The sequence below is a fragment of the Nothobranchius furzeri genome, chromosome 8 (assembly GCF_043380555.1).
Source record: "Nothobranchius furzeri strain GRZ-AD chromosome 8, NfurGRZ-RIMD1, whole genome shotgun sequence".
NCBI classification, from domain to species: domain Eukaryota; kingdom Metazoa; phylum Chordata; class Actinopteri; order Cyprinodontiformes; family Nothobranchiidae; genus Nothobranchius; species Nothobranchius furzeri.
This window is the reverse complement of record NC_091748.1, coordinates 54,070,647-54,098,410: the sequence shown is the minus strand read 5'-3', so window position 1 is coordinate 54,098,410 and position 27,764 is coordinate 54,070,647. Positions and strand designations below refer to the sequence as shown.

The window sequence follows — 27,764 nt, the reverse complement described above, 5'->3', positions numbered from 1 at the left end:
GAATTAGCAACAAAAGAAATGTTAGTTCCATTTGTCTGCAATGATTTTCCCTGATTTAATGCACCAAATGTGTGTTTTAGGCTCTTATTACTCAACAGGTTTAACCTTTCTCCTTGTAAATCTCTTAAAAGGTTGTCAGCCGTTCTGGGATGCTGTCGCCTGCTGGCCTCAGGCAGTCACCGGGGAAACTGTCCAGAGAGGCTGTCCTGCAGTTTTCTCCCTTTTCAGGAACAACACTGGTGAGCTACTGACTAATCACATCCAGATGTAAAATTAAACCCTAGCTGAAATTTCGTTCGGCAGAAATCAGGTGCTTTTATTTAATTATTTTGTTCATTCACAGTTATTTATTATAAACTAGCGTGTTTACGAAAATGCTATGCAATGCAGAGCATTCAAGAAAATGAGCAAAAGAGATGTATGTTTAGAGAGCTGCAGGTTAAATGCGTGTGAGATGTTTTTGTGCAACATCTGTACTGACATTGGATGACTCACAGGCATCATTTCTTAGTGAGCTTGAAGGTTTCTATGATGACAGCGTCATAAGAGTGCTGAGAAAAAAACAAGTCAAAGTTATTTTCAGTTGATTAATTTAATATTGAACAACAGATCAGCCTGAACAGTCACCCGTGTTTCGGCTGGTGTAGCAGCATCTTGTAAAAGCTTTCAGGCTAATATAAAACTCTCTTGTTGCTGTTTAAAATATAGATGCTGACATTTCACAGGAGGAACATTTCCTCTGATAAGACATGAAAGCAGCATGATGTCAGTCTTCTAACATGTTCACAAGAATATGCAGCACAAAAGATAAGAATCAGTCCTTAGGAAAATCTATGAGAATTCTGACTATTTTCAGCTTAAATCCAAACAAACCTGTTTTATCCTAACAAAATATTTACTTTAGTACTTATTGCCTTGGCCAGACTATCTCTGATGTCTCCCAGGTATACTGTACAATGAGATTAGAGGCAGGTACATGTTTCCAGACCATCGTGAGGTTAATTTAGCTGCAAACCCAATCCTGCAGCAAATAAATGAATTAATATGTGGGAGAAAATAAGAGTCTTGTAGAGAAAAATATTAAAGGTTAAAGCTGGGGTATAGTTTAATATTTTTAAAGTTACTTCAAAAATGGTTAAATGTGACTATGTGGCGCTGTTCTATGATTTAAAGTAGGTAATCTTTCATAATTTACATTTCCCCTAAGTCCCTCCCCTGGCTTCTACAGCAAATTAAATGATTTACTAGAGCCTACCGCGTTGACCTAGAGTTATATATCCACAAGAGAGAGCTGCCCAGTGAGAAAGGCCACAGTTCCCAGTATGCACTGTGGGGCTGATGGTGTGGCGACTTAGCGAGCAAACCTAGCCTGAATGCTAACTCGAGCTGTATTCAGCTGCAGTCAGTTTTTAAACGTCATGCTAACTGTGGAAGAGGAAGAAGGGCAACACAAATGAATTAATCTTTTGTGCAATGGAGCTAAGTGACTAGTGTAGTGTTCAACCTTGCATTACATGAGACTGTTATTTTAGCTTGTTTTAGTATTAGCAAAAATCGCTAGTCCTGTGGTTTCTGGCCAATTTTAGACGTTTCCCTGATTAAATACAGATTTTATTAAAATGAGCAATTAGCTCCTGCAGAACCCCGATGGAGGCTGAGGGGATAATTCAACTGTTAAAATCAGGTGTGTCTGAGCAGGAACACATCAAAAACAAGTGGCCACAGCATTACGAGGCTTTAGAGTTACAAGGCTGTTTGTGCCCACATACGTGGTGTGAAACATGCTTTTCAGCTTCTTCCAGAAGGGGAGGAGGAGCTGTAGCCATTCAGATTTCAAAATCTTCTCTTCATTGTGATGACTTCATGCTACGGACCGCAGCTTTAACACACATCCCTGCTTATCTTAACATACCATACCATTTCTATAGCACAATACAAGACAGCATGAGAGCTGACCAAAGTGCTGAACAGGCAGGATCAATTAAAACAAAAGTAAAAACAATAAGATAAAACACAACAATTAAAAACTATAAAATCATAATACGATAACATGAATCACGGTCTAAAAGCCAAGTCATAAAAGTAGGTCTTTAAACGAGATTTAAAAACAGACAGAGAGGATGCCAGCTTAACTGTAATGGGCAATGAGTTCCAGAGCATGGGGGCAGCATGGACAAACGCACGTTCACCTCGTGATTTGTAGGCCATCTGGAAATGCAAAGCAGTAGACGGTCAGCTGACCTCAACATACGAGTAGGTACATAGGGAGTCAGCAGGTCGGACAGATAAGGAGGAGCTAGGTGGTGTAGGGCTTTAAAAACAAACATCAATATCTTAAAACGCACACCAAATGTGATGGGGAGCCAGTGAAGACGTTTCAGGACTGGTGTAATGTGGCTATGTCGACTTGTGTTTGTTAAAAACCTAGCAGCGGCATTTTGGACAACCTGCAACTGGTTCAGGGCAGAGACAGGAGTTCCAACTAATAATGCATTAGCATAGTCTAAGCGAGAGGTGATGAAAGCGTGGATGACTGATTCCAAGTGCTTCCTCTTTAAGATCGGTCTTAAATGAGATAGGCGACGTAACTGATAAAAACAAGACCTCACCACTGAGTTGATCTGAGGAGTCATTGAGAGGTTGGCATCCATTTTTACCCCGAGGCTTATTACACACTTCTTAGGGTTTAAACCATCAAAAGTGGAATGAGAGCCAGAAGGATTGTGGGTATCAAAGACAAGGGACTCAGTCTTTAAATCATTCAGCCAGAGCTAATTGGCCGCTAGCCAGCTCTTTACATCTGCCAGACATGTCGCAAGACGAGAGTCCACATTTCCATTTTTTAGTGCCACGTATATTTGACAGTCGTCAGCATAGATGTGATAGTTAAGACTGCGCCGATGTAGGATTTTGCCCAGTGATAGGAGATATATAGAGAAAAGGAGAGGCCCCAGAACAGAGCCCTGAGGCACACCCCAAGGCAGAGGGAGAGAGGAGGAACAATCTCCAATCTGAACAGTAATAGATCTGTTAGATAGATAGGAGCAAAACCATTCAAGTGCAACCCCCTTTACCCCAGCCCAAGTCTCAAGACGGTCCAGCAGAACATGGTGGTCCACAGTATCAAAAGTTGGTGAAAGGTCTAGCAAGAGCAGTAATACCTTAGACCCAGCATCTGATGCCACCAGGATGTCATTTAGCACCCTAATCAGGGCTGATTCGGTACTATGGTGTGGTCTGAAACCAGACTGAAACACATCAAACAATGAATTACTGTCCATGTGAGCAAAGATTTGCATGTGAACTATTTTCTCCAAAACCTTTGAAAGAAATGGGACTTTTGAGATGGGACGGAAATTATCGTAAATGGAATGATCCAAACCTGTTTTTTTTCAATATCGGCTTTATTACGGCATTTTTAAAAACCGTAGGAAAATCTCTTTCTTTCTGTAACGCCACTTTTCACTTGCAACACAACGCTGCTCAAAACTAAATCAGAGAACAGACAAAACTCTAGTTTTATAGTGGGGAAACAATGCTTAACTTGTTTTAAAAATAGAAAAAATAAAAACCAGAAAAGTTACGAACTGTTCTGCAAGGAGAACTTGGAAAAAAGCAAAATTCAATCAAATGGTATGAATGACAGACATTTTAACTCTGAAGCAACCTTCTCTTGATCAAAATTCTAAACTCTCAGCTGCATTGCTAACTTTATGATGTCTTCCTGTTGATGTGTAGGATCAGTGAGCCGAAACTGCACAAGCCGAGGCTGGTCAAAGCCTTTCCCACCATATCATGTTGCTTGCAGTGTGGAAGATGACATTCCTGAGGTGAGAGTCGCTGAGACGAGACAGAATAAGAGGTTAAACGGACTCCAGATTAAGAGAGCAGAGGTCTGAGTGGATGTCAGAAAAGAACAGGGCAACAAATGTGAAAGAGGAGAACAAGAGGACAAATGGAATGACGACCAAACTGCAGAAGCAAGAGCCCATATAGGCTAAAAACAAGAAATCTGCTCAGTGTCTCAACAGATGCATGTGTTCCTTTTCAAATTTAAATGTGTGGACCTACTGGCTAGCATTGATCTATTCAGCTGTCAAGGCTGTCACAAGTCACTTAGATTGTAATAACTGAAATGATGTTATTTACAAATCGTGATGCTGCTTCTGGAAGACACCGGCGTTGGTGGCAGCTCGAGCAGCCCTTGTTTTGATGTAAACGGCCTTTCAAATGTTCAGAAAGCTTAGGATAGAAGGAGCTTTCTTGCTGTTATTTCAGTCATCATTTCTGCGCGTTTGCATCTCAAGTTTGACGGTTATTTGGTCTTATTTTGAGACATTATGTTCATTTTGAGGCCTGACAGAATTTTGAGAAGCTTTGATGTTTCAAAATCATGCCTTTGCATGTAAAAACACTTCCTTCTTGTCTTGCTTTTAGACCGAAGAGTCTTACTTCGCCACTGTAAAGCTGATTTACACCATCGGGTACAGCATCTCTCTGGGCGTGCTGGCTGTCGCCGTGCTCATCCTGTTGTTCTTCAGGTAGGAATGAAGCAGGTACAGAATTTCATCAGACTGTCACACACAGCTCACCAAAATCATTATTGTGATGCATTTCTATGAGTCTCAAAATAATGGATTAAATAACAGTCTTCATCTTTCTAATTTGGTTTTGGTGTCATTCCCTTGCATCGAATATGAAGCCAAACCATCCATCAGATCAGTTTAGTAGTAGAGCCATCAAATGCATCTTTCTTTTAACTGTATCAAATCTCCTGCAACGTTGATGATGACATGTCTGAGGGAAGAGCCACTGAGGTGAGACAGCTTAAGAGGTGAAATGGAGGAACGACAAACTCCAGATGAAGAGTACAGAGGTCAGGGAGAATGTCAGACACAGGAGGAGAAGCAGCAGGAAGAAGATGATTGCCAATTGAAAAAGGGAGATAGTTCTAAAGGAATCTGGAGGACATATAGGACAACCAAACTGCAATAGCAACACTGCAAATAAGCTATTCAGTGTTTCAAGAGTTGCATTTTTCTCTTTTGAACTCATACTCTCCATCTACACTACAGCCTCTCTCTGGAGGGGGTGGTGGCTGCTTTTGTGTTTGGCTTGTGCCTCTTCAGGTGTAAACTCTGTCTTGGCATTTTTGCAATAGTTTGGCACTTTGTATAATTTTTCTTTACAGCATCCATTTATCCATCCATTATCTATCTCGTCATCCTCACAAGGGTCACAGGGAGCTGGTGCCTGTCTCCAGCAGTGATCAGGTGAGAGGCGGAGACACCCGTCTCCAGTCCATCACACTGTCACACTGAGACAAACAACCACTCACTCACTCACTCACTCACTCACTCACTCACTCACTCACGCACACACAGAAATATCAAGTCTTCAATCAGTCTAACATGCATTTTTTTTAAATTTGTGGAAGGAAGCTGAAGTACTCAGAGAAAACCCATGCATGCATAGGGAGAAGATGCTAACTCCATGCAGAAAGGCCAAAGCTGCAAGCTTCTGCACTCTCATTCAGATTAAACTCTTGTATATAAGTTTGCTGTGGTCTCTAGTTTGAATCAATGTCTTGGGAGTTGTTATCTGTGGATAGAAGCTGTCGCACTTCTGTTTTGGCAACAAGTCTTACTCATTAATACACAGTCCATAAATTGAGTTATGTGTAATAAAGTGAAAAGACACAGGGAAAAAGAATTAAACACATGAAGATAACAAGGTGCAAAATGGCATAAAGCAAGGAGATCACCTGAAGTCTGTCAGTAATGAGAGAGAAACCCCACTCCCTTAATCCCATAGAAGATCTATTGAGAGAACTGAAGATCAAAGTTCATAAAAGAGGCCCTGGCAATCTTCAAGACAGGAAGAATGGGCCAGAATCACTCCAGAGCAATGCAGATGACTGGTCTCTCCATTCACGAAGCGTCTAGAAATGGTCTAGAATATTTTTCTACAAAGTATTAAATGTGTGGAACTCAGAAAAAAAAAAACAATTTTAATGAATGTTTCTGATTATAATCAGTCACTCTGGGTTTTTCAGTTTCTAAGAGAAAATACACAGTGAAAATCTAGGATTTGAAAAGCCTGAAAGATCTGTGTCACAATGTAACTTAACATTTATGAACTCATCTATCTTGGCTCACGACGGGGAATTCAGTTTCGATTCAATTCAATTAATAATAATAATTATCATTATTATTTATACAGCGCAAAATCACAACAAGAGTCGCAATTTTCTAGGGGTGGCCTTGGGGGCGCCCTTGGGGGCGCCCTTGGGAGCGCCCTAGGTCTCGAGGCACTCCACAAAGTAAACATTCCAATACAGTTCAGAAGACTGGGGAAGACTGATGTTTTAACGTCCAGGGAACAGCTGACAATGTCCTTATTAGAAGAGTCAATATTTGACTTGCTAATAGGGCTGCACGATATTAGGAAAACCTGCGATATTCGATAACAGTGCTTAATATTGCGATATCGATATTACTCGCGATAAATGAACAAATACTAAAGAATGCAGTGTTGATGTCGTCTGGCGTGTGATGGCTGCTCTGGGTTCAAAGCAAACAAAAACTAATGCATGAATTCCATTACAACATAACATTTCTATTGCAAAAATATGCAGCTGCACCTGCTACTGTATTAGCAGCAAAACAACAAACTGCATGCATGCAGTTTCTCAGTGACTTTAAAACATCACCACCACCATAAAACTTTTTCTGATGCTCCAAATACAGAAAAACATCCCTTACCAGGGTTTTTGAATAAATAAAAATATCTGAAAATAAGTTTAAATGTTAAATAATAGTTAACATCACTTAAATGCAACAGCAAGTTCTCTCATTGCTACTGAGCATTTTCTCCACTTATGTGGTTATGATATAAGGCTGTTGCTGTAATTGGGAAGTGAACTGTGCTGGGCCAAACTAGGAGAATATTAAGATTTTCTGAGGGAAAATAAAAAACAATTGTCTACCTTTCAGAAGAGGAACTGGCAAAAAACTACATGGAAAACATGTGAAAACATTTGTTTGTTTTTTTACCCCAAATTGAACAAGTTTACCTAGATCTTAAAAAGCAGCTCAGATGATGAAACTGCAACTATGATTCTGATAACAAGCTAACAAATTGAACTAGCTCCTCTTAAGATAACCGGCTAGCAGAGCTTCTGACTGACAGTTTATGTGCAGCAGCAAATCAACAATCCTGATTAACAAGGTTATAAAAGCTCATAAATGAAAAATCACTTTGATGTGTGGGGGAACTTTTCCAGGCCCTCTTTAGCAGGGTGGGACTGGGAGGAGAGTGCTGTAGCCTTTTAGCTGGAAGCTAACCGGAGCCTGGGGCTAACACTAGCGACATGAAGGTGGGTTGGTTCACCGGCACATGTTGGAGTCAGCCTGGTAAAAATGATTAATGACACCGAGCGGACTCACGTTCACGTTTGAAAGCAGCGCTGAATCCAGAAACATCAGCACAAAGTGTTGCTCTGAGTCAGCATGACAAACAAGGGAACAGCGCCTCAAACTATGTTCGGGAGTGGCTTTCCAAAAGGGTCTACGTAAGGGGCGGGCGTATTACGTGAACGGACCATCTGATTGGCCGCATATCAGAAGGACTACATTTGATTGGTCAAATAATACTCTCTGCACAGGAATTTCGTCCTTCAAATTGATTACCATCTGGGTTGGGATGCATCCTATGTCACTTGAATCTCTGGCAAAGGTTTTGGACTCCTCATAGAGCATTTTCCTGGCAACCTCTTGTTGTTCTGTTGTCAAATGGTCAAGGTTTACTGGTGGGTGCCAGAGAGGTGGAGTACACTCAGTTGGGCCAGCAATAATGTTATTGACTCCCACATCTGGAATAGGTTGGTTTGGACATTCGACATTCAAGATCCGTTCAATAGGCTGTAGAGTGCCTAGAAATGTTGTTTTTGGCAAGGTAATGTCATTAGTTACTGTGATCATTACATAGGGCTTGGTGCTTTGCTTTATGTTTAACAATCCTGTGCACACTTCAAGCTGCTCTAAGGACTGACTGCCCTCTTCAGCTTCAAACAGTACTAGATGATCAGAGTAACCCATGGTCGCTGACAGCTGACATTTCAGCCAAGTGACTCTTTGAGCAGGAATAACCATGTATTTTCCTCCTATCCTTAGAGGACAATGAGGCTGGCTTGGTCCTTTTGTTTGGATAAAGCTCACTAGTGCTTCGATCAGCTCTTTCAGGGTCAACAGAGATGGCATTGTGGAGTAACTTGACCATTGTTGGTATAGCTTTTTCCCTCAGTTATTTGTTCCAGGACATTAAAACCAATCAGTGGTCTCTCCATGGGCAAACTGCTGATTAATAGTGGAACACCGATAGACAGGTTGGGGTCTTCGCTCCCAGGAAGATTTATCACTATGGGTACCCAGCCATCAAATGGAATGAGGTCACCATTCACCGCATAAACTTTCAGTTCATCCATTTCCTCAAGGATTTCTGAAAATGGGTGTAGGGCAAGATCAGGCAAATACTTGTTCTTCCGATCCATGCTTATAATGCTGACTTGTGCGCCAGTGTCAAGTAGAGCAGTTACAGCCAAACCATTGAAATTGCACTGAATCAATGCTTTTTTTCCAATTAGTTTGGCAAGCGTTCCTTGTTTTGCACACTGGACTGAACCAATATTAGGCTGAGGAGATAGCTCTCCTTGCTTACAGACAGGAGCTTGTGTAGTTTCTAACATCGTCGTGTTGGGTTTTAGTGCATGGCTGGTTTGAATCCCAAAATTTTGTGAATTGTCTGGTTGGGGCTGTTTTAATCCGATCACTAGGTGCCCCGCTGCAGCGATCGGTCTGTGTTTCCCTGATTCTGTTGTTTACGTAAGCAGCCCACAGCTCGGTGACCATCCTTCCCACAGAAGAAACAATGTGAACAATCAGAGCGATTTCCCTCCACACAGCTTGGACAGCCATATGGTTTCTTCCTATCTCTTCTTCTGTTTTGGACAGGAGGCACAACTGACTCAGGCCCATGCAGCTGACTCTGTTGTCTCATTGCCTCCACCAGGTTTGTGAGCTCTTCTATCTTAGCTGTGAGTTCTTTGATCGAGTCTGGCTTGGTTTTGGGACTATGGCTCCCTTCCTTATTACACTCCTGGACTATGTTGAGTTCCAACTGAGCACTATGCGCACCTGTGGCATGTCTGCGAGCAGACCCCGTCCTCTTGTGTCTTTCACTTTTCTCACTAGTGATCCTTGTTAAGTGACGTAAAATGGTTTCGTCACTAACATCACTAGATGGCAACAAAGGTTTCAACTCTCGCCGAATGTCACTGTGTTTGTATGCTAGCCCTTGGTACACTGTGTAGAAAAACATCTTGAACCATAGCAGGAGTGTATTTTATTCCCGAGTCTGACAGTTTGGAAGTGAACATGACCCGCTGTTTTAATCCTATGACCCGATATAGGAACTGCTGGGGACTCTCACTCTCCTCCTGTCTAGCACACATCAATTCTTGGAAAAGTTCGGTACTGTTCTTTTCCCTGAGATGTGCTTGTAGAAACCCCTTAAACTCCCTCACAGTCAGGTCATCTTTGTTCATTAACATGTCCTTAAAAGTGCCAGGTTTTACAATTCTGAGCACACCTCGTATTATTTCTGCATCAGGGAACCCATCCTTTTGTCCTTCTTTCATCTGTTTACAAATAGTATTGTAGCTTATGTCTGAGGAATGGATCTTTCATGGCGGTTAAAACGAAGAGTCGGAGTACCCGGCCCGGAGGGTTACCGGGGTCCCACCCTGGAGCCAGGCCTGGGGTTGGGGCCCGTGAGCGAGCGCCTGGTGGCCGGGCTTTCGCCCATGGGGCCCGGCCGGGCCCAGCCCGAACCGGATACATGGGCTCGTCCAACTGTGGACCCACCACCCGCAGGAGGAACATGAAGGGTCCGGTGCAATGTGAATCGGGTGGCAGACCAAGGCGGGAGCCTTGGCGGTCCAATCCCCGGACAAGAAAACTAGTTTTTGGGACATGGAACGTCACCTCGCTGGCGGGGAAGAAGCCGGAGCTTGTGGCAGAGGTTGAGCGGTACCGGCTAGATATAGTCGGACTCACCTCGACACATTGCATTGGCTCTGGAACCCGAGACCTGGAGAGGGGTTGGACACTCTACTTTGCTGGAGTTGCTCCGGGTGAGAGGCGGAGGGCTGGGGTTGGCTTTTTGTTAGCCCCGAGACTCTCTGCCTGTGTGTTGGGGTTTACCCCGGGGGACAAGAGGGTAGCTTCCTTGCGCCTTCGGGTCGGGGAACGGGTCCTGACTGTTGTTTGTGCTTATGGGCCAAATATCAGTTCAGAGTATCCACCCTTTTTGGAGTCCCTGGGACGAGTGCTAGATAGTGCTCCATCAGGGGACTCCATTGTCCTGCTGGGGGACTTCAATGCTCACGTGGGCAATGACAGCTTGACCTGGAGGGGTGTGATTGGGAGGAACGGCCCACCTAATCTGAACTCGAGCGGTGTTTTGTTATTGGACTTCTGTGCAAGCCGCAGTTTGGCCATAACGAACACCATGTTCGAACATAAGGATGCCCACCGGTACACTTGGTACCAGGGCAGCCTAGGTCACAGGTCGATGATAGATTTTGTACTCGTATCATCTGACCTGCGGCCGTATGTTTTGGACACCCAAGTGAAGAGAGGGGCAGAGCTGTCAACTGATCACCACCTGGTGGTGAGTTTGATCAGATGGCAAGGGAACATGCCGCGTAGACCTGGCAGACCCAAACGCATAGTGAGGGTCTGCTGGGAACGCCTGGCAGAAGAACCTGTCAAGACGGTCTTCAACTCCCACCTCCGGCAGAGCTTTGACCACGTCCCGAGAGCAGTGGGGGACATTGAGTCCGAGTGGGCCTTGTTCCACTCTGCGATTGTCGAGGCGGCTGTTGCTAGCTGTGGTCGTAAGGTGGCCGGTGCCAGTCGTGGTGGCAACCCCCGTACCCGCTGGTGGACACCAGAGGTTCGGGGAGCCGTCAGACTGAAGAAGGAGGCCTACAGGGCGTGGCTGGTCTGTGGGTCTCCGGAGGCAGCAGACAGGTACCGGATAGCCAAGCGGGGTGCAGCAGTGGCAGTTGCCGAGGCAAAATCTCGGGCGTGGGAGGAGTTTGGTGAGGCCATGGAGAAAGACTATCGATCGGCTCCAAAGAGGTTCTGGCAAACTGTCCGGCGCCTCAGGAGAGGAAGGCAGCAACTCGCTCACACTGTTTACAGTGGGGATGGGGAGCTGCTGACGTCAACTGAGGCTATAGTCGGACGGTGGAAGGAATACTTTGAGGAGCTCCTCAATCCCACCAATGCACATTCCGAGGAGGAACCAGAGCTGGGAGGCCTGGGGATGGACTGTCCGATCTCGGGGGCAGAAGTTGCTGAGGTAGTCAAACAACTACACAGCGGCAGAGCCCCGGGGGCAGATGAGGTTCGTCCTGGGTATCTCAAGGCTATGGATGTTGTAGAGCTGTCATGGTTGACACGTCTCTACAACATTGCGTGGTCATCGGGGGCAGTTCCTAGGGAGTGGCAGACCGGGGTGGTGGTCCCCATCTTTAAGAAGGGTGACCTGAGGGTGTGTTCCAACTTTAGGGGGATCACACTCCTCAGCCTCCCTGGAAAGGTCTACTCCAAGGTACTGGAGAGGAGGGTCCGATCGATAGTTGAATCTCAGATAGAGGAGGAGCAATGTGGTTTTCGTCCTGGCCGTGGAACTGTGGACCAGCTCTATACCCTTGCAAGGGTGATGGAGGGGGCATGGGAGTTTGCCCAACCAATCCACATGTGCTTTGTGGATTTGGAGAAGGCTTATGACCGTGTCCCCAGGGGCACCCTGTGGGGGACGCTCCAGGAGTATGGGGTGGGTGGCTTTCTGTTAAGGGCCATTCAGTCCCTTTACCAGAGGAGCGTGAGTTTGGTCCGCATAGCCGGTAGTAAGTCGGACCTGTTCCCAGTGAGGGTTGGACTCCGCCAGGGCTGCCCTTTGTCACCGGTTCTGTTCATCACTTTTATGGACAGAATTTCTAGACGCAGCCGTGGTGTGGAGTGTGTCGAGTTTGGTGGCAGGAGAATCTCGTCTCTGCTTTTTGCGGATGATGTGGTCCTCCTAGCTTCATCCAACTCTGACCTTCAGCTCTTGCTGGGTAGGTTCACGGCCGAATGTGAAGCGGCTGGGATGAGGATCAGCACCTCCAAATCTGAGACCATGGTTCTCGACCGGAAAAGGGTGGCCTACCACCTCCGGGCCGGGGGAGAGATCCTACTTCAAGTGGAGGAGTTTAAGTATCTCGGGGTCTTGTTCACGAGTGAGGGTAGGAGGGATCGGGAGATTGACAGGCGGATTGGTTCGGCGTCTGCAGTGATGCGGACGCTGAGCCGATCTGTCGTGGGGAAGAGGGAGCTGAGCCAGAAAGCCAGGCTCTCGATTTACCGGTCGATCTACGTCCCAATCCTCACCTATGGTCATGAGCTTTGGGTAATGACCGAAAGAACGAGATCGCGGATACAAGCGGCCAAAATGAGTTTCCTCCGTAGGGTGGCCGGGCTCAGCCTTAGAGATAGGGTGAGGAGCTCGGACATTCGGGAGGGACTCGGAGTAGAACCGCTGCTCCTCCGGATCGAAAGGAGCCAGTTGAGGTGGTTTGGGCATCTGGTCAGGATGCCTCCTGGACGCCTCCCCGGGGAGGTGTTTCGGGCATGTCCTGCCGGCAGAAGGCCCCCGGGTCGACCCAGGACACGTTGGAGAGGTTACATCTCCAATCTGGTCCGGGAACGCCTTGGGACCCTGCCGGAGGAGCTGGTGGACAAGGCCGGGGAGAGGACGGCCTGGAGCTCCCTAGTTGGGATGCTGCCCCCGCGACCCGGACCCGGATAAGCGGAGGAAGACGACGACGACGTCTGAGGAATGGTCACCAACCTGTCCACCTTGCACCTTGAACTCTCTCCTCTGGAGGTAGGAGAGCTCACGTATTGAGATGATTTCCTCTCTAGTTGGTTGAGCTGTCGACTGGTGTACTGACCTTTGTTAGTGGGTGTGTCTGTGTTCTGAATCGGGTTGGGTAGGTGGTGGAGAAGAGGGCTCAGTTTGCTGGTTGGTGATGTTTTGTCTCAACATTCTGCCCAGCTCCTCATAGCTGTTGAGCATCCCTTGTAGCTTCAAGGTCTTGTTCCCTGAAGCAGTTCTGGCAGGACCTGGTCTTGTAGTCTCATTACTCCAGCTCTGTAACAACGGATCAATTGGACCAACATCATAAACTCTCCCACCAGTTTGAATCAGGTTACATATATCATCTTTAGCAGCAACATTAACAGGCTGAATAGATTGTATGCTTACATTGTCTCCAGCACTAGTCATATTACGATTCCTTACAACAGTATCAATACAGTCTTTCAACACTAACAACTCAACCATTCCACTGTCCTCTGATTCAAGTAAGTGCTTACTGTTCATGAAAGTACTAATATAGTCAAAGCAGCTGTCCTGGTCTTCCTCTTCGAATTCTCGTCGGTCTGGACTCGGAACTGAACCCACGTTATTGGCAATGTGGAGGGGCTCTTCAGCTGACAGAGTGAACAGACTCTTCTTAATGTCCCACACAAGTCTCCTTTCACTCATAGCCATGGCAACAGCAACTCTTTGTTTTCCATACGGTGAGTAACGACTGGTGAAGACTTGACCTCCGCCTCAGCTCACAGTTCCCTCTTATGGCGTCAACTAACCTGGTGGTCCCAGATATCATCAGTTGATCAGCACCAGCTCAGCAGATGGCGCCGATCCCGGACGAGCCCCAAGATTTGTAACGGGTCCCAGGAGTGGTAACTGCCGTCACAAGTAGGTTACCTGTATAAAGCAGGCGAAAGCAGAGTACTGAAGACAGGATGCCTCTCGTTTCCTTCCAGTTTACGTCTCTTTTATTTTACAAACTCATGAAATTATAGTCACACGGTTCATTTCTGTTACTCCATTTCAGTTCCTTATAATTTCACTCCAAACATACAACTTACTTCATCCCTCAAGTTGCTTCTCACAGCATTCTAGTCAGAACGTATATTTCATTTTAGGTGACAACACAGTTCTACTGTTGATTACTTTAAACTATCACTCTCTGCAAATAGTTCATATTGAGGTTCTCTTTTACAGTGTATAACTGAATTCAATCATAGCGTGCTATCTGCAATCATTTATTACCAATCAACCATGCTCTGTGTAAAACAGACTACTGGAATAAATTGATAAAATGTCCATGTGTTATATGATCTTACAAACATCAAAACAGGAAATTATTAACCGGGTTAAACGTTCAAACTTTGCCACTCAGTTAAACTATTCTTATAAAACACACTCTTTTTTTGTGACTGTCTGTAATACAGTAGAAAAAGTTCGCCAAATACAATCATACTCCTTTTTAATAGCGCTGAGACTCCCATTTCAACATAATAGTGGACACACAAACCTTTGTCACGGTAACAGCCGTTTGTTTAGTTTACTGGCCATTTGACCTAAAATGGCTGCCACGAGTGAAACCGTTACATATTAAACAGTTTTTTTTGTTCAATTTAACTAAAGCATAACAACGTGGCACTGACATGTATATAGATTACTACCAGATTAACAAAACAACACATTTTCTGACCTGTATAAAGCAGGCAAAAGCAAGAGTACTGAAGACAGGATGCCTCTCGTTTCCTTCCAGTTCACGTCTGAGGAAACGTCATGCACAGGCATCCCTTTATCAGTCCCCGGAACAACAAATCCATAAAAAAAGGTTCCGCTCTGACTTAATGTGTCCATATAATTTTATTTGTCTTTTAAACGCTTCATATTGAGGTTCTCTTTTACAGTGTATCACTGAATTCAATCATAGCGTGCTATCTGCAATCATTTATTACCAATCAACCATGCTCTGTGTAAAACAGACTACTGGAATAACTGGAATGTGATTTAACCAAAGATTTGTGAAGATTTACTCTCTAACCTGTGTTACAAGACCAAAAAAAGCAGACATTTACTGCAGTTATTTTAATAACCAAAAGAGTTTTTGATGTTCTTCATGAAATTCTTGTGTTTTAAATTCAATTTCTCTACAAGTAAGTTTAGATACTACACATTCATCTTACTTTCTTTTGGGGGGTACTATAAATAAAATTATATATATATATATATATAATCAAGATTTAAATGTGGCAATCCATTTCATAGGTGCTACATTTATTATTAATATTGATACATAAGATATGTGTTGTTGAACGTTTTGATTAGGAAACAAACACATTTTTTTCACAAACACTGACTCTGTAATAGCCAAATTACACACAAGCAAGTACATTTAAAATCAGTGGCATTCGTTACTTATTATGTCAAAATATATTTTTCTTTTTATTCCTTAAAATATGTATAGAATCAGCTTTAAAAATGTTTAATCTTTAAGTATTTTGAATATTTTAGGTTTTTCTGTTTTAAATGTTCTTGCTGTTTGCTCTTTATTCTTATGTTTTCCTCCTGTTTTACTCTTGTAATGAATGCCATTGCTGATGTGACACCAAAATGTCCTCACTGAGGGACAATAAAGGTATTTTCTATTCTATCTTTAGCCTTTTGAGTTTCTTTTTCACTGGGCTAAATCATTTTTCAGAGGCCAACAATAAAAACCAAAACGATTCGATTTGTGGAACGAATTGAGTGGAACGATTTGTTCCACTCTAGTTCACTCAGATGCTCACTGGTTCAAGCCAGATAGCTCCACCTGTGGGGTTAAGCTCTGAGCTGAGGAAGGTGTTCATCATTGAGATGACTTCTGTGTTGTTTTGTTCATCTTCATCAAAAAGAACAGTTGCTCACATAGGTATGTGCTGCTGAACATGGAGCACATTCAAGAAGCTATAGGGCATGGACTTGGGTCAGTGAGTCAGGGAGGAACGATTAAAACTGCAGCAGCCACAGACTCGTACTCTGACTTGAGCGTGTGACTACACCGGGGTTTAGTCAGCTCCATCTGGAGGTTGGTTGATGCACTTTCCACATCAGCTGCAAACAGATTACTGAGCTGTTGGAATCTCTATTTCTGCTTGAAGTCTGCAAATTGCCGGGTAATCTCAGCACTGAGTAGAGGAATATTTTCCAATTGTCTCAGAAAGAGGAGGTTATGGCTGCAGACTCAGGGACTGGTAGCATGCACGCTAATGACTCTTAACAGAAAGGATTTTTTATAGGTATATATTAATGATCGTTTTGTTTCTTTCTTCTTTCTTTCTAGTATTTGTGGCAAATGTGAATGTGTGTGTGACGGGATGAATAGTTCACTGTAGTGTAGTGTTTTGGAGTCCTCTATCTCTGAAAGGCCAGGTCATTTGTCACATCTCGCTGATGTCTATCTCAAATATTAGTTTCACCTTTGAAGTTGAATTACTGAAATAAATTATATTTAAATTTTTCGAGTTTCATCTGAACACGTTTTCTCCATGAGAGAGATCTTTAACTAAAAAAGTGATGTTTTTATTTCAGATGTTGAAATGATCTGATTGCATTGAAATGAATCAATGAAAGAGACCAAAGCTTGAATTTTCTTTTTCCAACAGGAGGCTGCGATGTGCCAGAAACTTCATCCACATACAACTCTTTCTGACTTTCATCTTAAAATCTGTGGCAGTGTTCATAAAGGATGCTACTCTGTTCTCGAGTGATGACACCAACCACTGCACCCTCTCCACAGTAAGATAATAAGACTTATGATGAATGATTTTGGGCAGATCTAATTTATGCTCCATATAATCACTTCTTCTGCATCGCTGTTTCTCTCTTTTCCTTTTTTCTTATCTGACCAGTTTGCCTGTAAGGCTTCTGTGGTCTTCTGTCACTACTGTGTGATGGCTAATTTCTTCTGGCTCCTGGTGGAGGCGCTATACCTCAACTCCCTTCTGCTCTCCTCCTTCTATAGCCGTCGATTTCTCTGGGGCTTCAGCTTACTGGGATGGGGTAAGATGCTTGAGGTGTGACTTAATGAGCTGAAAAGTGTGATTTAACCAAAGATTTGTGAAGATTTACTCTCTAACCTGTGTTACAAGACCAAAAAAAGCAGACATTTACTGCAGTTATTTTAATAACCAAAAGAGTTTTTGATGTTCTTCATGAAATTCTTGTGTTTTAAATTCAATTTCTCTACAAGTAAGTTTAGATACTACACATTCATCTTACTATCTTTTGGGGGGTACACTTACTGGAACTTTTTCTTTTCTTGTCATTCTGATTTGAAACATAATGTTTTAATTAGAAGGTTTGTGATTTATTTTTTCATTTGGTTTTAACAGTTTTACAGTTGAGACTCAGAGATTCTGGATATCATATTTAAAATTATTATTGAAATATTAGAAATTATGATAATAAATTAATTAATAATGGTGTTATGCATCAAATTTAACATTTCATTAGACCACCTTTAGCTTTGATAATGGCACCCATTTGCTGTGTCATTGTTTCAGTAGATTTCTGCAATGTCACAAGTTTTATTTCCATCTGACATTAGGCTCTCACTAACAAGAGATTATGGAAACAGGACTACTGTATTTATCTACATATCACCTTACTGTGTATGACTTATCTCCACTTGTCATCTAGAATCTTCTGGCGCGGATTGTAACCTGCAACAGCCATACAACTCTTAAACAGGAATGGGAGAGTCACTATTTGTTTAATAAATGAACTGCAGTAACCCCATTTGACCACAGGAGGACATTCTTACTTCATTCTTACATATTGCACCTTTAAATTTTTAGTTCCCTTCAGCTGGTTCTTCTGGCAGCTGTTAACTCTCCAATTTGCTTAATTAAAATCAGATTAATAACAAACAAAAGCAGACTAAAGAACCAAATATTCAGTTTAAATGAAGTGGAATTAATGTGATGTTAGAAACTGTTTACAAGAAAGTTTACGAAAACTCGTCGTCGTCTTCCTTCACTTATCTGGGTCCGGGTTGCGGGGGCAGCATCCCAACTAGGGAGGTCCAGACCGTCCTCTCCCCGGCCACCTCCACCAGTTCCTCCGGCAGGACCCCAAGGAGTTCCCGGACCAGATTGGAGATGTAACCTCTCCAACGTATCCTGGGTCGACCCGGGGGCCTCCTGCCGGCAGGACATGCCCGAAACACCTCCCCAGGGAGGCGTCCAGGAGGCATCCTGACCAGATGCCAAAACCACCTCAACTGACTCCTTTCGATCCGGAGGAGCAGCGGTTCTACTCCGAGTCCCTCCCGAATGTCCGAGCTCCTCACCCTATCTCTAAGGCTAAGCTCGGCCACCCTACAGAGGAAACTCATTTCGGCCGCTTGTATCCGCAATCTCGTTCTTTCGGTCATTACCCAAAGCTCATGACCATAGATGAGGATTGGGACGTAGACCGACCGGTAACTCAAGAGCCTGGCTTTCTGACTCAGCTCCCTCTTCACCACAACAGATCGGCTTAGCGTCTGCATCACTGCAGATGCTGAACCAATCCGCCTGTCAATCTCTCGATCCCTTCTACCCTCACTCGTGAACAAGACCCTGAGATACTTAAACTCCTCCACTTGAGGTAGGACCTCTCTCCCGACCCGGAGTTGGCAAGCCACCCTTTCCTGGTCGAGAACCATGGTCTCAGATTTGGAGGTGCTGATCCTCATCCCAGCCGCTTCACAGTCGGCCGCTAAACTACCCAGCAAGAGCTGAAGGTCAGAGCTGGATGAAGCTAGGAGGACCACATCATCCGCAAAAAGCAGAAACGAGATTCTCCTGCCACCAAACTCGACACACTCCACACCACGGCTGCGCCTAGAAATCCTGTCTATAAAGATTATGAACAGAACCGGTGACAAAGGGCAGCCCTGGCGGAGTCCAACCCTCACCGGGAACAGGTCTGACTTACTACCGGCTATGCGGACCAAACTCACGCTCCTCTGGTAAAGGGACTGAATGGCCCTTAACAAAAGGCCACCCACCCCATACTCCTGGAGCGTCCCCCACAGGGTGACCCTGGGGACACGGTCATAAGCTTTCTCCAAATCCACAAAACACATGTGGATTGGTTGGACAAACTCCCATGCCCCCTCCATCACCCTTGCAAGGGTATAGAGCTGGTCCACAGTTCTACGGCCAGGACGAAAACCACATTGCTCCTCCTCTATCTGAGATTCAACTATCGATCGGTACCCATCTGCTGCCTCCGGAGACCCTCACGAAAACTACGAAAACTCCCAAATAATAAATCTTCTCTCATTCGTCTCTCCAGAGATCTGCGTCGACGTTGTACTAGAACATTAGGCCAACAGAGTCTCACACTTGTTAGGCTCTAATTATGATATCAGTATGTCTTGATTAGATCTCGCTGACATTAATTTAGCTTTCCTCCCTCTCCACAGGTGTGCCTGTTTTCTTTATAGTTCTGTGGATTGGATCCAGGGTGTACTTCGAGGACACAGAGTTTGTATAAACTTTCAGAACACCTTCAGCTCACACGGTTGCAGATGCTGATATTTATCACTTAACCTTTAATGTTTGATTAATTTGATTTATCTGTTTAACTCTAAAATGGATGGCTGTATTTTCACTGAAGCTGATTTTATGATGTTGAAGAAAACTTGTGCAGAAAAATTATGTCTTCCTTTGCAGATGTTGGGACATTAATGAGGACTCACCCTATTGGTGGATCATCAAGGGACCGATCGTTGTCTCTATAGCGGTAACTATTCTCATCAGAGACATTTGAATTGGGCAAAAGGCTTTTTGTTATCCGAACTGAATGTAAAATAACTCATCTCAGACTGGTCTAAGTCAATTACACACCCAGCTGCACACAGCGTCGCCATGACACTTAGTAATCACGTCGGCATTAATGTTTTCTGCTGCCTGTCACAACATTAATGCAGCTTTTGTTTTGTGTCTCCAGGTTAATTTTATGCTCTTTGTGAACATCATCCGAATCCTGATGCAGAAGCTCAATCCTCGTTTGATCCAGTTCAATAACTCCTCTCAGTACAGGTACAGCGATTCATAGTCTCTCTCTCTCTTTCACCCCCCCCCCCCCACACACACACACACACACAGGCTCTTTTCTGTTTACCTAAATTGTCAACCGTCAGATAAAGAGGTTTCAAACAGAATTTCCATTTGTGTGCAGCCTTTATGTTCATGCTTGTTTTGAAATCAGATTTAGATTCCTTTTTTCCAGACAAGGTCTTAGATTTTTCAAAGTCTCATCTGAATGACTCATTTTTGTTGAACTCTTAAGCGTTTCCAGCTTAATGAGTGACACTTTTTATAATACTTTTTAACGCTGGGTCGACGCTTTGATGTTGAAAGATGCAGGAAGTGTAAAAACTGTTGATACACCTCAGCGTGCTTTGAATTATTCATTCAGACGACACCGAACAACAGCCTACTCAGTCTGGCCACGTCTTTTTTTCTCTCGTCAAGAGGCTTATCACAATTTCTAATTGAAATAGGCTTGCTAATAGATTGAAAGTACTCCTGCACATCAAGTATTCTAGACCTCATAAAAGACATATCTAGGTGAGTTAGGAGAGGCTTGCCTTAATTGCACCAGGTAGCTTAATACAGCGTTTCCATAAGTGTCCTTATGACTGACATCTCATCATCGGTACGCCCGCTTGCATTAGACGATCAGCAGCAGCATTCAAATGAGGCAGGCACTAACCGACTCCCTCAGGTAACTTCACCTCCTGCATCTGATTTCTTTGCTTCTGTGTGACAGACGCCTGGCCAAGTCCACCCTTCTCCTAATTCCTTTGTTTGGAACCCACTACATGTTCTTCAATTTTCTGCCTGACTACTTCAACATAAGCCTGCGCCTCTGCATTGAGCTCTGCATGGGATCCTTTCAGGTGCAAAAACATAAACATTGTAACCCAATCTGCTAATAAACAACCACTATAGCTTTTTTTTTTTTTGTCCGTGGGCACAATATAGGAATCACTTCATGGATTTAGCTTGAAAAGCTCACGTTTTTGTGTCACATGCATGAATGTACTTTAACACAGAAAACAAGAGTATTTTTTTTGTCTCAGAGGCATCAGCGCCTTGGGCTTCCTGACAGGGTTGTGGAAGGCGCTTTATAAATAAAGCTTTGATTTGATTGATTGATTTGATCCCCTAGAGGTGGATAAATGTACTGCACCTTCAAACTGCTATCCCTGCTTCCATAAGACATCTGGAAGCAATGTCCATCCATCCATTTACTTCCACTTATCCGGAGTCGGGTTGCGGGGGCAATAGCCTAAACAGAGATGCCCAGACTTCCCTCTCCCCAGCCTCTAGGCCAGCTTCTACGGGGATTCCCAAGGCATTCCCTGGCCAGTTGAGAGACATAGTCCCTCCAGCGAGTCCTGGATATTCCTTTGGGTCTCCTCCTAGTTAGACGTGCCTGGAAATTCTCACCAGGGAGGTGTCCAGGAGGCATCCTAGCTAGATGCCTGAGCTACCTCAACTGGCTCCTCTCAATGGAAGCAACACATATCATTCTTATACGTGCACCTCTACAATTCCAGTTACTATTCTCACGTTGTGCTTTTAATTCATATGTGTCTATTTTGAAGACCTAATTATATATAAGATATTTTGCCAACTCTGCACTTGTTCAACGTCCGAGTTGAACATGGAGATCCTTCTACAGTTGAAAAGCAGGTGCAAGGTGACTTCTTTGTCAGTATTTGAGATGCTGTTCATCAAGTTTAGTCCGTGGGCTTTTCTTTACTTTGTCTTTGAGCAGAAGGAGGTTGTTGTGGAATCTGTGTTTTTTGTGGCTGTGAAGGCGTTGTAGCTGTTCCATGATTCACTGTTACTTTGCATATTTGTAAACAGCCCGAAAACTCTGCTAAGTCTAGTTACTTACGTGAGCGCACACTTTGTGTTTGATATTTGTATGTAAGTGAATGTCTAACGCTATTGGCTAATGCTGAGCTATGCACAGTTCACATTGCATGGGACCAAAAAAATTTTAAAAATAAACTTGAATTATTGCCTACATGACATCACACAACAGTTGTGGATTTTTTTTAAGTGAAACATAAATCCTGAAAAGGGTACAACTCCAGATTTCTGCTTTTAACTTTGCTACATGTAAATGTGCACAGTTGTTTGTAGTTTTTGGAACATAAAGTGTTCCAGTGCAAATTATGGCCAGAAAAAAAAATCATATTTATCTTAGTTTTTTGTCATTTTTGCAAAATAAGTCCATTAAATTAAACATTAATTAAAAAGAAAATCTCTGTTGCAGGGTCTTGTTGTTGCAGTCCTCTACTGCTTTCTCAATCAAGAGGTCAGTGCAAATCATGCTATTCTCATGCATCACCTGTTCCCCCAAACTCCCAGGTTTCTAATTATTACAGCTCTCTGCTGCATAAAGACTTTCTCAGAAGGATGATGTGTCAGTAAGAGGTGAGAGGTGTTAAGTTGTCACGTCTTAAAGAGCAGAAACACATTTCCATTTTCTTTCCCCCATCGTTGCATAAAAAAGAAACCGGGTGCTCTTTGATAATCATTGAGATTAATGCAAGGTCAAAGTCTGAAGGCAACAGCTGTCTGTGTTTAAGTCTTCTGCTTCAAACCCATGTCAGCATGGAAAGCCACAAGGATGAAGCTCGAGATCATGAATTTCCATTTGGTTTACTGCTCTGAACTTTTGGTTTCTAATGTTCCTGTTTTGCTCCATTCTGTTTACCTTTTTATGAACTTTATAAATATGTCTTAGGTGTGTTCTTGCTGTGTCGTATTTCTAATTCCATGCTGTAGTTATTTTTTAAAACACAGAACAGTTTCGTTACCTGTTTTCCCGCTACGTTTCGTTTGCGGCTGCAAACTTCCTCAGGCTGACGCTGATGGTGGCGTCACTTCCTTCTCCGTTTATACGCGGGCAGCAGAGGACTTTGTCATCCTCTACTGCCCGCTCTCCCCTCTCCGACGATGCAGTCCCATGCGCGGTCCAATGTGTAAACTCCATCGTCCCTGTTCATGGTCCCACATCCACGTCTCCTTATCTCGATTGCTTCTTTTATCCATCTTTGGTATTTTTGTTGTTCGGTGATGACACAGGCCGCATAAAGTTCACATATGAGTCAGAAACAGAAGGCGCATAGCATTTATGGATATGAAAATAACCAGGCAGACCGACGGGACCCTAAACATAAACACATATAGGAAACCAACACACACAGACCAATATCTATTATGGACATCAGAACACCCCACCATACACAAATTGTCAGTAATCAGAACATTATATCACCGAGCAAACATGATAACAGAAGAAAGAGACCGTAAACAAGAGGACAAACACATACAACACGCTTTAAACACCTGCAGATACCCGACATGGGCAATAAACAAAGGAAAACAACAAACAACAACAGAAAGAAAAGAACAACCAAAGCAAAGAACCAGAAACCCAGAAAGGCAAGAACCAAAACCAGTGATAACCCTACCATACATCAGAGGCATAACAGAAAAAATAAGAGCAACAATGAAAAAACACAACATAAACACACCAACAAAGCCATACACAACAGTTAGAAACAGACTAGTACACCCAAAAGTCAAGATACCAGCTGGACTTAAATGTGGAGTCATTTACGAAATCCCATGCAAACTCTGCAATAAAACCTACATAGGAGAAACCGGACGCCAACTCAACACACAAACAATAGAACATAGAAAGGAGTGCGAGAAAGAGGCAAGTCGAAGACACACAAGAGCAGCAAAAGAAGAAGCAGAAAGTACAATAAAGAAGTCAGCCGTAACAGATCACTGCACAAGAGAAAACCATATAATGGACTGGGACAAGACAAGGATCATAAACACCGAACAACAGAAATACAAAAGATGGATAAAGGAAGCTATCGAGATAAGGAGACGTGGATGTGGGACCATGAACAGAGACGATGGGGTTTACACGTTGGATCACGCATGGGACTGCATCGTCGGAGAGGGGAGAGCGGGCAGCAGAGGGCGACAACATCCTCTGCTGCCCGCGTACAAACGGAGAAGGAAGTGACGCCACCATCAGCGTCAGCCTGGGGAAGTTTGCAGCTGCAAACGAAATGTAGTGGGAAAACAGGTAACGAAACTGTTCTGTGTTTTAAAAAAGAACTACAGGATGGGATTTATAAATATGTGCTTTTTTTTGGACTACCACTTTCACCTTTTCTTGGCAGACACTATTCCACACATCTTTAGATCACACTTCCTCTGAAAAAGCTGCTTCTGTCCTTTTTAATCACTTTTTTCTCTTGTGTGTGTGTGTGTGTGTGTGTGTGTGTGTGTGTGTGTGTGTGTGTGTGTGTGTGTGTGTGTGTGTGTGTGTGTGTGTGTGTGTGTGTGTGTGTGTGTGACAGGTGCAGAAGGAGGTCCACATGCAGTGGTTAAGGTGGCAGGAGAGGAGCTATGGGGTGGTTTCCCCTGCTGCAAAGGGCAGCCAGATGGACACACCTTTCTGACGTCTCCTTGTAGGACCGTCTTTTACCTGTCAGGATTTCTTCCTGCTCATGTTGTGTCTATCTAATGAGTTGTGGGGCACACGGTGTTATCGTTGGTGTTGTCGTTCATGCATCATTGAAGCCTGGGAGTGCATAACTTGTGTGGCAGACTTCTTCATTGATTACACTCCCTCTGCAGCCAGACAGGAAGAAGGGAGGTGAACTTTCCACAGGAGAGCGATTGTGAAATCCTTTGACATTTTGCACACATTCACAACCTACCTTGACAACTCCTGCCAGTTCTCATGAGCATCTTCCGAACTGCACAGTGACCACCACAAAAATAAATAAATGAATGGAGTTATTTTTCTCTCTCTCAGAGGAATCACCTGTTAAATTATTATCATTTAAATTCTGCTGAGCCAGAACCATAGCTGGATAATTATAGAGCTGTCATTAAAAGAGGAAAATGTTAATTGTGTATTTATTTTAATCAAGAAAAATAACCAGGAACACATTTGCATTTTAATGTACTCGTGTTCAGCATTTTTAAGGGTTGTTTGCATTCTCCAGCAATGCCTAGCTTGTTGACATGCTATATTCTAGATTTAGCTTTTGTCAAGTGACGCACAAGGACAAATGATCGTGATGAATTTTGTGCTGTTTATTGGTTTTGTTTCCTGGGTCGCATCTCTGCTTTACATGTTCAACACGTATGCACACGTTTGTGCTTTCTGTGGTCTTTTTCACTGATTTATCTGATAATTTATTCGGCTTCTCTTAATGAAAGCTTGCTAAATCTTGAGGCCAGATTCATTGCAGGGTTCTAGTATTTCTAGTTATCTGCTGCCAAATGCTTTTTCTGTCTTGCGCTAATAAATCTTTATCAGTATTCACTGTACTGAGTTGGCTTTTTGAATGCATGGTGACATTTGTTTATTTGTGCAGTTCAACCCTGCAGCATTTACGCTTTTTAGTTAGTCAATATACTCATTTATAACCTTAGACTGAGTGTAGGCGCTATAACAGACACATGTTTTGTACTTCCTCTACTTGATTACCCTTTCTGTTTATCTGAACATATTGACTCGGTGAGATAAAGAGGTTCCGTAGCTCCAGGCAGAAACATTTGTTCATGAGGCAGCTAATGATGTGAGAATACCCTAAAACATATTTGAAAAATACCGGTAAAAGCTAATGTTGTGACGTCATTCAGCTACAAGTAGTTTATGTCATTCTCAGTCAATGAAAAGATTGAAACAGTCATTTGAAATGTATTGTTTGCTTCACAGGATGAGCTTAATAAACGTTCTTTTTTTAAAGCAGTGGACTAAAGTTGGTCAGTTTGTGTGTTTGAGGAGGAAACAAGGAGGAGACAGCAAGACAAGTTCATTCTTCAGGTTTATTATCATCAGAGGGGCAAAAGTTAAAAGAAACAACATTAGTCTTTTTAAATAAAATTACCCCAGAATCAATTAAATTCCTGTTATTGAAGGGAAAGAAGAAGAATCTATCTTCATATAGCACCTCAAGACAAAAATCACAAGGTGTTTCAGAAGAAAACAATTAAAACCTGATTAAAAATCTAAAAGTGAGAAAAGAAAAAAAACTTGTGATAAAAATGTAAGGAAAGAGAAAATGATCAGACTACTTATTCACTGGCTCCTTTATCGTTGCTTTCTCACTTTTCCTCCAAATTAATTCTATGCAGAGGAAACATCTCATCTTGTTTCGTCTTCCTCTGCCTATCAGGGTTGCGGGGGCAGCATTCCAACTAGGGACTGTCCTCCCCCCGGCCACCTCCACCAGCTCCTCCAGTAGGACCCCAAGGCGTTCCTGGGCCAGTTCGGAGATGTACTTTCTCCAACATGTCCTGGGTCGACCTGGAGGCCTTCTGCCAGCAGGACTTGCCTGACACCTCCCTGGGGACACGTCCAGGAGGCATCCTAACAAGATGCCCAAACCACCTCAACTTACTCCTCTTGATATGGAGGAGCAGCGGCTCTACTCGGGGTCTCTCCCGAATGACCGAGCTCCCCACTCTATCTCTTAGGCTGACTCAGCCACCCAGCAGAGAAAACTAATTTCAGCCACTTGTATCTGTGATCTTGTTCTATTGGTCATTACCCAAAGCTCATGACCATAGGTGAGGACTGGGCGGTAGATCGAAACATGAAACATATTTTCTGCAGGAAAAAAAGTCCCGAAAGGATGGCTTGTTTACTGCTGTCTGACACATCAGATAAATGTTAATGCTCAGGGGTCTCATTTATCAAATATTGCGTAGAATCCTTACTAAAACCGTACTTAAGCTCAGCAAAAAAAAAAGTACTTACACCAAGTAGGTTTGTGATCTATCAAACGTCGAGTACACACAGCTGCATGCAGTCTCCACTTCATCAATCGGAGACTAACGAGAATGTTTCTCAGCTGCATTTTAGTCACATCCCGCCCTCACCACGCCCACTTACTGCCATAAATACTCAGTGCAAAGTGCCTTGTGGACCTCATACATATACATAAGCCAGCTGTTGCAGCGCTCCGCCAATGACATGGCGACCGTAGATCAAGGAAGTGCAATTTCACAGAAGCAGAAATTGAGGTACCTGTGGGTGAGGTGGAGAAATGAAAGGAAGTGCTTTTGCAAAACAAATAAGAGAAAATCCACGAAGTGGCTCGGCGTTGCTGAAGCCGTCAATGTTGTGAATTCTTCAGAGAGATCTGTGGCGTATATAAAAAATGGTCCAATTGGGATTCAATCCCCAGACTCCCAGGTGAAAGTCACGCACGCTAACCAGTCACCCAAACAGAGATCTCCCCTGTACGAGTAGCCAGGACACATGATCAATTGGGTCACAGTGACAGGACACACTGTCACAGACACATGACATTCTGTCTCAATCTGTCCCCCTGTCCGTATTCTGCACTTCAGGCTGTGTGTGTGTGCGTGCGCGCGTGTGTGCGCATGTGTGTGTGCATGTGGGGAGTCTTGTTCTGTGTGAAAACGAAGCAGTACAAGTGATAATGCTGCAGGGTTTCATAATTTTATCCTTCTCAGCAGCAGCACTGCAGGTGCTCTCCATGTCCAACATGTGCGTAAGCCAGGTCCTTAGTCAACTTAAAGTTGCGCACATTTTTCCGCTAAGTTTTCTTTCATAAATTCCAAAGTTTGCGTGGAAAGTTGCTTACACAGTATTCCGACCTCGTTTTGTGCGCAAGCAAGCTTGATAAATGAGGCCCCAGCTCTCTCTCAGTCAGATAAGATACA

General features: G+C 43.6%; 2 protein-coding genes across 4 annotated transcripts in view; one reads left to right on the top strand and one right to left on the bottom strand.

Annotated features, from left to right (window-relative positions):
• xcr1a.1 (chemokine (C motif) receptor 1a, duplicate 1) overlaps nt 1-14,746 on the bottom strand; it is a 92,638-nt gene extending 77,892 nt beyond the window's left edge. The window contains exons 1-3 of one of the 3 annotated variants that reach the window (XM_070554123.1): nt 14,678-14,746; nt 13,488-13,884; nt 13,064-13,263 (exon numbers count right to left, since the gene is read on the bottom strand). The gene's annotated coding sequence lies outside the window, so the exon portion shown is untranslated. Of the gene's footprint in view, nt 1-13,063; nt 13,264-13,487; nt 14,632-14,677 lie in introns of those variants that run through there. The other 2 variants (XM_015971452.3, XM_070554124.1) reach the window with 2 other exon arrangements.
• ghrhrl (growth hormone releasing hormone receptor, like) overlaps nt 1-25,866 on the top strand; it is a 64,948-nt gene extending 39,082 nt beyond the window's left edge. Inside the window, exons 3-13 of the mRNA XM_054730100.2 lie at nt 132-239; nt 3,739-3,830; nt 4,438-4,541; nt 16,620-16,752; nt 16,866-17,016; nt 19,430-19,490; nt 19,680-19,749; nt 19,957-20,048; nt 20,782-20,911; nt 22,303-22,344; nt 24,416-25,866. Coding sequence (XP_054586075.1) covers nt 132-239; nt 3,739-3,830; nt 4,438-4,541; nt 16,620-16,752; nt 16,866-17,016; nt 19,430-19,490; nt 19,680-19,749; nt 19,957-20,048; nt 20,782-20,911; nt 22,303-22,344; nt 24,416-24,517 — 1,085 coding nt within the window. The 3' untranslated portion in view covers nt 24,518-25,866. The remainder of the gene's footprint in view (nt 1-131; nt 240-3,738; nt 3,831-4,437; nt 4,542-16,619; nt 16,753-16,865; nt 17,017-19,429; nt 19,491-19,679; nt 19,750-19,956; nt 20,049-20,781; nt 20,912-22,302; nt 22,345-24,415) is intronic.
• Nucleotides 25,867-27,764: the final 1,898 nt, after the last annotated feature.